General features: G+C 44.0%; 1 protein-coding gene across 1 annotated transcript in view; it reads left to right on the forward strand.

Moving 5' to 3' along the window:
• Positions 1-14,655, forward strand: part of LOC115109271 (A disintegrin and metalloproteinase with thrombospondin motifs 20-like) — a 159,495-nt gene that overhangs the window by 78,798 nt on the left and 66,042 nt on the right. Inside the window, exons 12-16 of the mRNA XM_029633998.2 lie at positions 7,847-7,992; positions 8,730-8,911; positions 10,116-10,252; positions 10,603-10,720; positions 14,003-14,098. Coding sequence (XP_029489858.2) covers positions 7,847-7,992; positions 8,730-8,911; positions 10,116-10,252; positions 10,603-10,720; positions 14,003-14,098 — 679 coding nt within the window. The remainder of the gene's footprint in view (positions 1-7,846; positions 7,993-8,729; positions 8,912-10,115; positions 10,253-10,602; positions 10,721-14,002; positions 14,099-14,655) is intronic.

Below are 14,655 nucleotides of genomic sequence, written 5' to 3' on the forward strand. Positions count from 1 at the left end.
TGCCCGTCTACGGAGCCTGACCAGAAGACCCCACCGTCTGACCCTTCTGCGGCGCCGTTGTTTTGGGTCGCCTGCTGGGATCCGATCCATTGTCCTGGATGGTGGACCAAACAGAGGATCCGTTTCGGGAAAGTTCCTCCCGGCTGTATGTAATAAGACTTAAGATTGCCTAGGATAACAGTGTAAGAAATAATACATTAAAAAAACAAAATACTGCATAGTTTCCTAAGAACGCGATGTGAGGTGGCCATCTCTGTCGGCGCCTGACTGTACATTGGTACCATTTGAAAGGAAAAACTTTTAAGTTTGTGAATATGTGAAATGAATGGAGGATAATATAATTAATTAGATCTGGTAAAGGATAATACAAAGAAAAAAGCAACTGTTTTTTGTATTTTTTTGTACCATCATCTCTAAAATGCAAGAGAAAGGTCATAATGTATTATTCCAGCCCAGGTGCTGTTTAGATATTGGCTACTAGATGGCAGCAGTGTTTGTGAAAAAAATTGACTGATCCAATGAACCTTTGCATTTCTGTTCAAGATTTTTATCAAGACTGCCCAAATGTGCCTAATTTGTTTTTTAATAACTTTTCATGTTCAAAATTGTGCACGCTCCTCAAACAATAGCTTGGTATTATTTCACTATAATAGCTACTGTAAATTGGACAGTACAGTTTGATTAACCAGAATTTAAGCTTTCTGCCAATATCAGATATGTCTATGTCCTGGGAATCGTTCTTACTACATTAGCCTACATTAGCTCAACCGTCCACCAATCCTGAAGAGGTTTTAAGCAACAACATGTGTGTGTGTGGTGTGAAAATGACAAATTGAAGCAACAGTTGGGCAATTTTATCTCACAAGGCCTTCAAATTCCTTAGGCATGGCCCCAGATGCTGCAGAGAACCCCCCCCCCCCCCCTACATACACACACTCACCACACACCCCACACACATGGCTGATTTAATCTTTCTGTTTTTTTTTAAACCCACATAATCTTTTCAAGTAAAAACAAAAACATATTAAACATCAAGTGCCTGCAGTGAGGGGAATGCCTTAAAGGCTTACAGGGGCTTTGGTCCTATCTGACAGCCAACCCCTTGTGTTTGACATTTGCTCAGGTCTCACCGCCAAGCAGTACCGCAGCGGTCATCCCCTGTCCCATACAATCCTCTAACAGGCGGGTGGTGGAGGGCGCCAGGGGGATATTCTATGTGTGTGTGTGAGGGGGGTATTTGGTGTTCAGTATTTTCTCAACCCAAAGGCCTGGCTCAACACCGTATGTTCATGGCCCCGGGCTGTTTACACCTTCCTGACATCATGTACAGGCCTTATACTCCATCATTGCTCTTTATAGAGAAGGGGACTCAACGTGTACTGCACTGACACAAATTACTGATGATTGGTTGAAAGACATTGATAATAAGAAGATTGTGGGAGCTGTTCTGTTAGATTTCAGTGCATGATTTGATATTATTGACCATAACCTGTTGTTGAAAAAACATACGTGTTATGGCTTTTCAACTTCTGCCATATTGTGGATTCAGAGCTCTCTATATAATAGAACACATAGGGTTTTCTTTAATGGAAGCTTCTCTAATGTTAAACATGTAAAGTGTGGTGTACTACAGGGCAGCTTTCTTGGCCCTCTACTCTTTACTCTTTTCTATTTGTACTATCTGCCACTGGCATTAAACAAAGCCTGTGTGTCTATGCATTCTGATCATTCAACCCTATACGCATCTGCAACCACAGCTAGTGAAATGACTGCAACCCTAAACAAAGAGTTACGGTCAGTTTTAGAATGGGTGGCCAGTAATAAGAGAGCATTGTATTTTGTACAATCATTCCCTAAGTTCTAGACCTCAGCTGAATCTCATAATGAATAATGTGGCTATTGAGCAAGTTGAGGAGACTAAATTACTTGGTGTTACATTGGATTGTAAACTGTCATGGTCAAAACCTATTGATTCAATGGTTGTAAATATGGGCTGAGGTCTGTCCGTTATAAAGAGATTGTTAGGTGCCTCCTAAGAGGCGGTAGGAGCAGGAGAGCAAGGAAGTCCCAGTAGCACAATCATTTATTGAAAGTCCCAACACAACAACAACAGGTGGGGAAACACACCCAACGAAGTCGCCACACACAGGGAAATAACGTAACACACGGAGGAGAAACCTCTACCCCTAATTACAGTCCAAACGGTACAACGACCGTGAGAAAAAAAACCTGTGGCACAAACACACACCCCTAACAGAGCAACAACAGCAAATAACCCCTCACAAACACGCACCCCTAACAGAGCAACAACAGCAAATAACCCCTCACAAACACACACCCCTAACACAGCAACAACAGAAAATAACCCCTCACAAACACACACCCCTAACAGAGCAACAACAGCAAATAACCCCTCACAAAACACACACCCTAACACAGCAACAACAGCAAATAACCCCTCACAAACACACACCCCTAACAGAGCAACAACAGCAAATAACCCCTCACAAACACACACCCCTAACACAGCAACAACAGCAAATAACCCCTCACAAACACACACCCCTAACAGAGCAACAACAGCAAATAACCCCTCACAAACACACACCCCTAACACAGCAACAACAGCAAATAACCCTCACAAACACACACCCCTAACAGAGCAACAACAGCAAATAACCCTCACAAACACACACCCCTAACAGAGCAACAACAGCAAATAACCCCTCACAAACACACACCCCTAACACAGCAACAACAGCAAATAACCCTCACAAACACACACCCCTAACAGAGCAACAACAGCAAATAACCCCTCACAAACACACACCCCTAACAGAGCAACAACAGCAAATAACCCCTCACAAACACACACCCCTAACAGAGGAACAACAGCAAATAACCCCTCACAAACACGCACCCTAACACAGCAACAACAGCAAATAACCCCTCACAAACACACACCCCTAACAGAGCAACAACAGCAAATAACCCCTCACAAACACGCACCCCTAACAGAGCAACAACAGCAAATAACCCTCACAAACACACACCCCTAACAGAGCAACAACAGCAAATAACCCTCACAAACACACACCCCTAACACAGCAACAACAGCAAATAACCCTCACAAACACACACCCCTAACAGAGCAACAACAGCAAATAACCCCTCACAAACACGCACCCCTAACAGAGCAACAACAGCAAATAACCCCTCACAAACACACACCCCTAACACAGCAACAACAGCAAATAATCCCTCACAAACACACACCCCTAACAGAGCAACAAACAGCAAATAACCCCTCACAAACACACACCCCTAACATAGCAACAACAGCAAATAACCCCTCACAAACACACACCCCTAACACAGCAACAACAGCAAATAACCCTCACAAACACACACCCCTAACAAAGCAACAACAGCAAATAACCCTCACAAACACACACCCCTAACACAGCAACAACAGCAAATAATCCTCACAAACACACACCCCTAACAGAGCAACAACAGCAAATAACCCTCACAAACACACACCCCTAACAGAGCAACAACAGCAAATAACCCTCACAAACACACACCCCTAACAGAGCAACAACAGCAAATAACCCCTCACAAACACACACCCCTAACAGAGCAACAACAGCAAATAACCCTCACAAACACACACCCCTAACAGAGGAACAACAGCAAATAACCCCTCACAAACACGCACCCCTAACAGAGCAACAACAGCAAATAACCCCTCACAAACACACACCCCTAACAGAGCAACAACAGCAAATAACCCCTCACAAACACACACCCCTAACAGAGGAACAACAGCAAATAACCCCTCACAAACACGCACCCTAACACAGCAACAACAGCAAATAACCCCTCACAAACACACACCCCTAACAGAGCAACAACAGCAAATAACCCCTCACAAACACGCACCCCTAACAGAGCAACAACAGCAAATAACCCTCACAAACACACACCCCTAACAGAGCAACAACAGCAAATAACCCTCACAAACACACACCCCTAACACAGCAACAACAGCAAATAACCCTCACAAACACACACCCCTAACAGAGCAACAACAGCAAATAACCCCTCACAAACACGCACCCTAACAGAGCAACAACAGCAAATAACCCTCACAAACACACACACCCCTAACACAGCAACAACAGCAAATAACCCCTCACAAACACACACCCCTAACACAGCAACAACAGCAAATAATCCCTCACAAACACACACCCCTAACAGAGCAACAAACAGCAAATAACCCCTCACAAACACACACCCCTAACATAGCAACAACAGCAAATAACCCCTCACAAACACACACCCCTAACACAGCAACAACAGCAAATAACCCCTCACAAACACACACCCCTAACAAAGCAACAACAGCAAATAACCCCTCACAAACACACACCCTAACACAGCAACAACAGCAAATAATCCCTCACAAACACACACCCCTAACAGAGCAACAACAGCAAATAACCCCTCACAAACACACACCCCTAACAGAGCAACAACAGCAAATAACCCCTCACAAACACACACCCCTAACAGAGCAACAACAGCAAATAACCCTCACAAACACACACCCCTAACAGAGCAACAACAGCAAATAACCCCTCACAAACACACACCCTAACAGAGGAACAACAGCAAATAACCCCTCACAAACACGCACCCCTAACACAGCAACAACAGCAAATAACCCCTCACAAACACACACCCCTAACAGAGCAACAACAGCAAATAACCCCTCACAAACACGCACCCCTAACAGAGCAACAACAGCAAATAACCCCTCACAAACACACACCCCTAACAGAGCAACAACAGCAAATAACCCCTCACAAACACACACCCCTAACACAGCAACAACAGCAAATAACCCCTCACAAACACACACCCCTAACAGAGCAACAACAGCAAATAACCCCTCACAAACACGCACCCTAACAGAGCAACAACAGCAAATAACCCCTCACAAACACACACCCCTAACACAGCAACAACAGCAAATAATCCCTCACAAACACACACCCCTAACACAGCAACAACAGCAAATAACCCCTCACAAACACGCACCCCTAACAGAGCAACAACAGCAAATAACCCCTCACAAACACGCACCCTAACATAGCAACAACAGCAAATAACCCCTCACAAACACGCACCCCTAACAGAGCAACAACAGCAAATAACCCCTCACAAACACACACCCCTAACACAGCAACAACAGCAAATAACCCTCACAAACACACACCCCTAACAAAGCAACAACAGCAAATAACCCCTCACAAACACACACCCCTAACACAGCAACAACAGCAAATAATCCTCACAAACACACACCCCTAACAGAGCAACAACAGCAAATAACCCTCACAAACACACACCCCTAACACAGCAACAACAGCAAATAACCCCTCACAAACACACACCCCTAACAGAGCAACAACAGCAAATAACCCCTCACAAACACACACCCCTAACACAGCAACAACAGCAAATAACCCCTCACAAACACACACCCCTAACAGAGCAACAACAGCAAATAATCCCTCACAAAGAATAGGCAGGCAACAGAGGTTAATAAACCCACCGAAATTAACTAATAGGACACAGGTGTAAAAAAAAAAAACAGACACAAACGAAAAGGAAAAATGGATCGGTAGCAGCTAATAGGCCGGCGACAACGACGACCGCCGAGCGCCGCCCGAACAGGGAGAGGAGCCTCCTTCGGTGGAAGTCGTGACAGAGATGCTCTGTTTTTTGACACCACACTACACAAAGTCCTGCAGGCTCTAGTTTTATCTTATCTTGATTATTGCCCAGTCATATTGTCAAGTGCTGCAAAGAAAGACCTAGAAAAACTGCAGCTGGCCCAGAACAGAGCAGCACGTCTTGCTCTTCACGATAATCAGGGGGCTAATATCAATACTATGCATGCCAGTCTCTCTTGGCTAAAAGTTGAGGAGAAACTGAGTGCATTACTTCTTATTTTTATAAGAACTATTGTGTTCAATTCCAAATTGTTTGCATAGTCAACCTACTCTAGTAAAGGGATTCAGATGTTCTCTAGTAAAGGGATTCAGATGTTCTCTAGTAAAGGGATCCCCAAATTCAAGAAAGCAATTCAATTCAAGAAAACGTTTGATTGCTCAAGTGAACAGCAAACCTGGTTTAAAAAAAACAGATAAAGCAACACCTCACGGCACAACGCCTCTCCCCTATTTGACGTAGATATCTTGTGTGTACAGTATGTGCTGATATGTAGGCTATGTGTGACATTTTAAATGTATGTAGTTCTGACCTTGAGCTGTTCTTCTCGATTAATGTTCTGTATTATGTCATGTTTCATGTTTTGTGTGGAACACAGGAACAGCTAATGGAGATGGAACTGCATTCATACACATTACATACCACTGAAGGTAGTTAAGACATGTACAATAAAAGCATCGTAACAGCCTCCTTACTGACTGTGCCCAGTGTGCTGCGGTTTGGTCACATGGTTCGTGTCTGAATGGGGAGAAAGTTCTGCTGATTTCAAGCCAGTAATGAGCTGTGTTATCCTGTTATCACAACTCTAGGGTTTCTTTTATCACCACCGTGCCACCGCTTCCCGTGTCTGTGTGCCCGGACGACAGGCTGCCTGCCTGCCGCTGTGCACCCAGACAGACGCCGTCTTGTCCCGCATTCTTTCTCTGAAAAGGACCCTCCTGCTATCTTCTCCATGGAGGCAGAGATTTGGTTACACAGACAGAACTAAATAGGCTGCCATGCCTGCTTTATGAAAGCATTGTTAGGTCTACCTCTTCTTGGCAGGGGTTGGTTGGTAAGTCCTAAACCTAGGCACTAACATGCAGAGTGTCTTCCGTTCATACCACACTGTCTTCATGCACACTTAGCTCATCTGAAAAAGGTTATGAATCAGCGTGAATGGATAACATATATATGGCAATGTAATGTGATAAACCCGATGACTGTTTCTTCCTCCCCTATGCTTTTCATTAAGCAGCTCTTTCCTCTGAGATTGGTCCATAGGGTCAATTTCGAGATCCAGCTCTGCTGATGAAAGAATGCCCTAGTCATCACAGACTCAGGCTGCATCTTAAATGACACCCTATTCCCTACATAGTGCACTACTATTGACCAGAGCCCTATGGGAACTATAGGGAATAGGGTGCCATTTGGAGTACCCACTTACATAGTTTGGTGGAATAACTAGCTGTCCACACAAGAGGGGGACGTGTGACACCAGTAGAGCAGGAATTCAACAGGAGAGGATCTAGCTTAGCTCATTGAGAGGAAACAGACAAATGCATTTGAAGATGTATTGGCTCTGGTTCCTCTAACTGGCACTGTCATCCCATCATCTCCTCCTCTTCCTTCACCCCTCCCCATGCAGTAGGTTAGTCGTTGGTCCGGAGCTGGGGCCCAACAGACCCTATCCCTACAGCTGCATGGGGAACTTGGAAGCATTCCTCGGGGGTAAATAATCGCAGGATTAGCATCCTCTCGTTTACTTTTAGGAGATAGTCTTACATTTAAAAAGAGGATTAGGGAAGGAGGGACAAAACACCCAGCTGTGATCACTGCTCGCGCTAAATCGGGAACTCCACCAACCGGAGCTGAGTTGACAATCTTGAACTGGGGTGTGTTGGTTGGGATTGTGATGAGTGAAGATGTCACACTCTTTAAGAGGATCCCCTGTGTGTGTATGTGTTTTCAAGTTTGAAATTCAAGTTTCAGTTTTATTTTCCATCGTGAATACGTTAGAATACATTGGAAATATTACCACTTAAACTGTCTCTCTGTGCAGTACTGCAGACATGGGAAGTGTGTGAACAAGGAGCTGGACCTGCGGCCGGTCCATGGGGAGTGGGGCCCCTGGGGGCACTACAGTGTCTGTTCCAGGACCTGTGGAGGAGGCACCAGGAGTACCTCCAGAGACTGCAACAACCCTGAGTAAGACTCTGATTCTGACTAGTGCAAAACTCCAGGAGACTTCAACAAACCTAACTAATCAGCCAAAACACACCAAATTGAGCCAAATTAAGTCAAAACACACCAGGAGTAGCCAGTCAAAACAATGCTACACCTGAGTAACAGTCAAAACAATACAACACCTGAGTAACAGTCAAAACAATACAACACCTGAGTAACAGTCAAAACAATACAACACCTGAGTAACAGTCAAAACAATACAACACCTGAGTAACAGTCAAAACAATACAACACCTGAGTAACAGTCAAAGCAATACAACACCTGAGTAACAGTCAAAACAATACAACACCTGAATAACAGTCAAAACAATACAACACCTGAATAACAGTCAAAACAATACAACACCTGAATAACAGTCAAAACAATACAACACCTGAATAACAGTCAAAACAATACAACACCTGAATAACAGTAAAAACAATACAACACCTGAATAACAGTCAAAACAATACAACACCTGGGTAACAGTCAAAACAATACAACACCTGACTAACAGTCAAAACAATACAACACCTGAGTAACAGTCAAAACAATACAACACCTGAGTAACAGTCAAAACAATACAACACCTGGGTAGGAAAGAATTACAAACAAAGCCTGAGGACATACTTGGCAAAACACATTTCAATCAGAGTCAAAGCCTGTGTGAATGTCAGTCGTTTTTTAATCAAGTTATTTTGCCGTAATGTTTCTTCAGGCCCCGGAATGGAGGAAAGTTCTGCGTGGGTCGAAGGATGAAGTTCCGGTCCTGCAACACTGAGCCGTGTCCCCGAGGACAGAGAGACTTCCGCGAGGAGCAGTGCTCTCAGTTCGACGGCAAGCACTTCAACATCAACGGTCTACCTCCCACCGTCCGCTGGGTGCCCAAGTACAGCGGTAGTGAGTACCCTCTATTGGAAAGTGTCTTTGTGTCCTTTAAAAGCACTACCATGTATAAAACTCCATGTATTATTAGTGGGAGTACTCACTGTACTAGCAGTTAAACCATGATAACACCAAGCCTCTATGATAACAGTTGATAACATTACATTATAGCATTCTACTACCCTATACCCTACACTACACCTATGCTCCCTCACAGAGCTCAAAAAACCGGACTTCAACTGTCAGAAGGTCCACCACGCCTAATTGAGGGCTAGGTGGGGTTAAGGTGTCAATATTTTTTTGAATGACTTAAAACATGGCTCTGGTTCTTCTGTCTCCTTACCCCACTCCCCATTGTGTCCTGGTAGGTAGACTAACTGTACTGTTGGTTTTTAGCTCAGTACAGGCAAATTCTGTCAGTGTGTTTTCCCTCAATGCTCTGCATAGTCATGATAGGAACAGACATGAAAAATGTACAGAGTAATCAACACTTGAGAAGCATACAGTACTAAAATATATGCTCCTGGATAGCTTCCCTCTTCTATACCTCACGCATTGTAATAATTATAGTGATGGCTTGCACAGCTGAACGAGTTGCCATTTGGCAAAGGAGACAGGGCTTTAGTGCAGGGTTTAAGATTTGGAAGAAGTAACCGCGAGCTATCACAATACAATGTTATGCAAGCACACTGACCAAGCACAGAGTCCAAAATGGTGTCAAACAGAATGGGGATTTTTCTAAACAACTGATACAAATGCAGTTATTTCAGCAAAGCTAACTGCTGACCCTTGCAAAAAATGTTAACTATTGTACTAATGTACTATTGTAGAGAATGACATATTTTTGAGTTTGTAGACCTATTTTGTGAGGGCTTTGCTAACTGTAGATTGTTGTTGTTGTTGCCATTATTGTTTTTGTTGTTATTTGACATTCATGATATCATGTCATGTAAAATTATTCATCCATAGTTTTGTCAGTATATATATGTCACAGGAGGTTGGTGGCACCTTAATTGGGGAGGACGGGCTCGTGGTAATGACTGGAGTGGAATAGGTGGAATGGTATCAAATACATCAAACACATGGTTTCCATGTGTTTAATACCATTCCATTTACTTCATTCCAGCCATTATTATGAGGTATCCTTCCCCCAGCAGCCTCCACTGATGTATATCTCACCATACAGTCATCTTCCAATGAGTGTGTTTTTCCTCTGTAGTTCTAATGAAGGATCGGTGCAAGCTCTTCTGTCGGGTTGCCGGGACGATGGCCTACTATCAGCTGAAGGATCGTGTCATCGACGGCACGCCGTGTGGCCCAGACACCTACGATATCTGTGTTCAAGGCCTCTGTCGGGTAACTGTGTTCCCTAACATCATACTGTGTATTAAACACAGCTAACTTACAAACTGATATATGTTCTCTCAGATGTCTGTCTATATCAGCATATCACTAACAATGTTGTGACATACTGTATCAGAGTATGTACACACACACACACACACACACACACACACACACACACACACACAGAAACAGAGAAAGCTTTAGTTTTGCGGTGTTGGATTGAGTATATAAACGTCTATTTTTAGTGCAGGATTGTGACCACTGATGGTTGACATAGCCCTTGGTGTGACCCCCTGTCTGATTGGTGTGTCTCTGTGTGACCCCCTGTCTGATTGGTGTGTCTCTGTCTGTTTCAACAGCAAGCAGGCTGTGATCATGTGTTGAACTCCAAGGCGAAAAATGACAAATGTGGAGTGTGTGGAGGGGACAACTCCTCCTGCAAAACCCTTGCTGGGACCTTCAACGATGCTGAGTATGGTAAGCCTGGCTGCCTTTCTCTTGTTTCCCTGTATTCCAAAGTACGTTAGCAGGTATTAAACACTGTTTACAACAACAACTGTCTATGAACAGTTGAAATGCAATATACAAATGACATAAAGATGTTTGCTATGCTAAACTTGCTAAACTAATTGACACTTGGACAATGCACAAATGACAACAGAATTATGACACAACTTTTGAATGCTAGTGAAGGGAGTGAACATTTTCCTTTCGCTTTGGGACAATGCTTTGCATAATGGATGTTCTGAATAAGTCTCCAAAACCTGTTGAAAACGTCAGTAAACTCTAGAAGTTCTCAAACTTAACTCCGACCCAGCGTGACCCCCTTGAACTCATGATTAGTAGGCTGTCTCTTCCCGGGCCAAGCACTGATTACTTCAAATCCCCTTCAAGTCTGAGCTGCAAAATAACAAAATAAATTAGCATAAATGGTTGTGGATTTGGCTCAATATTTACTCAATATTTATTTTGCTATTTGCTTCTCTTCATCTCATCCTCTATCTGTCCATTCCTCTGCTTGTGTTTCTAATGAGGAGTCCCAGGCCAAGCATGTGCAGCCAAACCAAGTTTAGACCAGGATGACATGAATGAGAACTCAGCCCAGCCAGGATATCCCTGATCCAGCATGGTCCACTCCTCTCCCTCCTCTCCCTCTCTTCATCTTCTCCCTCTCTCTCTCTTCTCTCTCCTTCTCCCTCACTTGTGCCTCTCTCTTTCTCCCTCCCTCCCTCATCTCTCCCTCTCTCTTTCTCCCTTTCCCTCGACTCCTTCCTGTCCCTCTCCATCCTCCTCTCCCAGTCCATCTCCCTCTTTAGCCAGTTAACAGTGTAAACAGGTAAATGAGGAGAGGAGAGCCACCAACCCAGGGGTTTGAGGACGTCACCCAGAGCTGAGGAGACTCTGGACCCTGATAAAAGCACACTTCCTTTTTATAACAATAATGATTTGTTTTATTCATTTAGCTCCTTTACCCAGATCCCAAGCTGTAACGCTTGGACACATTGAAAGTTGAAGTAACCTATGGCTTACCCTTTGCAACTAACTAAATTAGCGTATGTACAGTAAAAACCATTTAGAACAGTGGTCTCCTAATCTTCTTCTCCCTCGGTAGAGTGCTGTGTGTCTGTCTGCCCGTCATGAGGTAGACCTCAGCTTTCCCAGGGTGCACCAGGGGTGTCTCTCCTGGAGAACTGTGTTTGCATTCCGCGTTTGCCCTGTGGTTGCGTTTAGATTATGTGTGTGGTGAACGGTTGCATTGGGGGCTTCAAGGGTCTGTGGATGAGCTGTGGCTTTCTCTAAGGGGGACCTGGTCTGCGGTCTACACAGTTCACCCACTCCTTGTACTTATGTGCTTACTCTGTCTTGACTGGTTAGAGAGGGAATTTAACATGCTACTTAAAACCTAACAGCACAGAAGAGACATTTATGCTGCTGTTTTTTAACACTGGAGTTTTCTTATGGACATTCTTAAGCAATTGTTGTTTATCTTTTAGAATTTAGAACAAAAAGTATATTTTTGTTGTTGTTGATGCTGTAAGACTGGAAGCTGCAGACTTTTCTTGTGGTACCAGAGTGACTGTAGCATATAAGGGTTATGGGCTTATTCCTTTGACTTCAAAGAAAATGCACTTCAATCAACAATAGTGACCACCGAACGTAGATTGAGTGATAAAGTGTGTGGCTGGCAGGTCGGTGTGACAAGACATAACCTTTACTAGTGCTGCCCCCGAGTGGCCCAGGCACTTCTCTCTCCCTTCACCCCCTTCTCTTTCCCCCTCTCACCCTTCTTTTCGTCCCCTATTTTCTCCTCCTCTCTCCCATCTCTTTAATCCCGTTCTCTCCAGCCTCTTTCTCCCCCCACTCCAATATCTCTGTTCTAACCCTAACCCTCTCCCCCACTCAAATATCTCTGTTCTAACCCTAACCCTCTCCCCCACTCCAATATCTCTGTTCTAACCCTAACCCTCTCCCCCACTCCAATATCTCTGTTCTAACCCTAACCCTCTCCCCCACTCCAATATCTCTGTTCTAACCCCAACCCTCTCCCCCACTCCAATATCTCTGTTCTAACCCTAACCCTCTCCCCCCACTCCAATATCTCTGTTCTAACCCTAACCCTCTCCCCTCACTCCAATATCTATTTTTTATATTTTTATAATGTTACCTTTATTTAACAATGACGGCCTACCCTGGCCAAACCCGGATGACTCTGGGCCAATTGTGTGCCGCCCTATGGGACTCCCAATCACAGCCGGATGTGATACAGCCTGGAATCAAACCAGGGACTGTAGTGACGCCTCTAACACTGAGGGGCGGTGCCTTAGACCGCTGCGCCACTCGGGAACCCATCTCTGTTTAACCCTCTCATTTATCCTCACTCCAATATCTCTGTTCTAACCATCTTTTCTCCCCTCACTCCAATATCTCTGTTCTAACCATCTCTTCTCCCCTCACTCCAATATCTCTGTTCTAACCATCTCTTCTCCCCTCACTCCAATATCTCTGTTTTAACCCGCTCCTCTCCCCTCACTCCAATATCTCTGTTCTAACCATCTCTTCTCCCCTCACTCCAATATCTCTGTTCTAACCATCTCTTCTCCCCTCACTCCAATATCTCTATTTTAACTCTCTCCTCTCCCCTCTCCCCTCACTCCAATACTTCTGTTCTAACCCTCTCCTCTCCCCTCATTCTAATATCTCTGTTCTAACCCTCTCCTCTCCCCTCATTCTAATATCTCTGTTTAACCCTCTCCTATCACCTCATTCTAATATCTCTCTTTTACCCTCTCCTCTCCCCTCATTCTAATATCTCTCTTTTACCCTCTCCTATCACCTCATTCTAATATCTCTGTTTAACCCTCTCCTATCACCTCATTCTAATATCTCTCTTTTACCCTCTCCTATCACCTCATTCTAATATCTCTGTTTTAACCCTCTCCTCTCCCCTCATTCTAATATCTCTGTTTAACCCTCTCCTATCACCTCATTCTAATATCTCTGTTTAACCCTCTCCTATCACCTCATTCTAATATCTCTGTTTTACCCTCTCCTATCACCTCATTCTAATATCTCTGTTTTAACCCTCTCCTCTCACCTCATTCTAATATCTCTGTTTAACCCTCTCCTCTCCCCTCATTCTAATATCTCTGTTTTACCCTCTCCTATCACCTCATTCTAATATCTCTGTTTTACCCTCTCCTATCACCTCATTCTAATATCTCTGTTTTAACCCTCTCCTCTCCCTCTCTTTCCATCCAGGTTACAACACAGTGGTGAGCATCCCTGCAGGAGCCACCAACATTGATATTAAACAGGTCAGCTACTCTGGGAAGTCAGAGGATGACAACTACCTCGGTGAGTTTGTGTGTGTGTGTGAGCATGAGTGATGCTATCACTGCTTAGCCATGGTACTTCACAGCCGGCCAATTCACTCACAGCCAGTTTATGGCAAATTCTTTCTAGCTATAGAGGCTTTAAATATGTTTATTGGTGCTTTAAATGGTGGACACCATACAATAGGTCAATGTGTTTTCCCCCGTTCCTCTATCAAAGGGCAGCCATTGGTCAGAACATGGTTACCCACCCAGTGACCCCAGCTGTAGGGTCAGGCTGTTTAGGATGTGGGGTTAAAGGGGGTGAGGAAGTATGGACTAATACCAAACCACTAGTCATTTATACCAGTCAGAATGTACAGTTGAAGTCGGAAGTTTACATACACTTAGGTTGGAGTCATTAAAACTCGTTTTTCAACCACTTCACAAATTTCTTGTTAACAAACTATAGTTTTGGCAAGTCAATTAGGACATCTACATTGTGCATGACACAAGTCATTTTTCCAACAATTGTTTACAGACAGATTATTTCACTTAGAATTCTCTGTATCACAATTCCAATGGGTCAGACGTTTGCAT

The sequence above is a fragment of the Oncorhynchus nerka genome, linkage group LG25 (assembly GCF_034236695.1).
Source record: "Oncorhynchus nerka isolate Pitt River linkage group LG25, Oner_Uvic_2.0, whole genome shotgun sequence".
In the NCBI taxonomy this organism is placed as follows: domain Eukaryota; kingdom Metazoa; phylum Chordata; class Actinopteri; order Salmoniformes; family Salmonidae; genus Oncorhynchus; species Oncorhynchus nerka.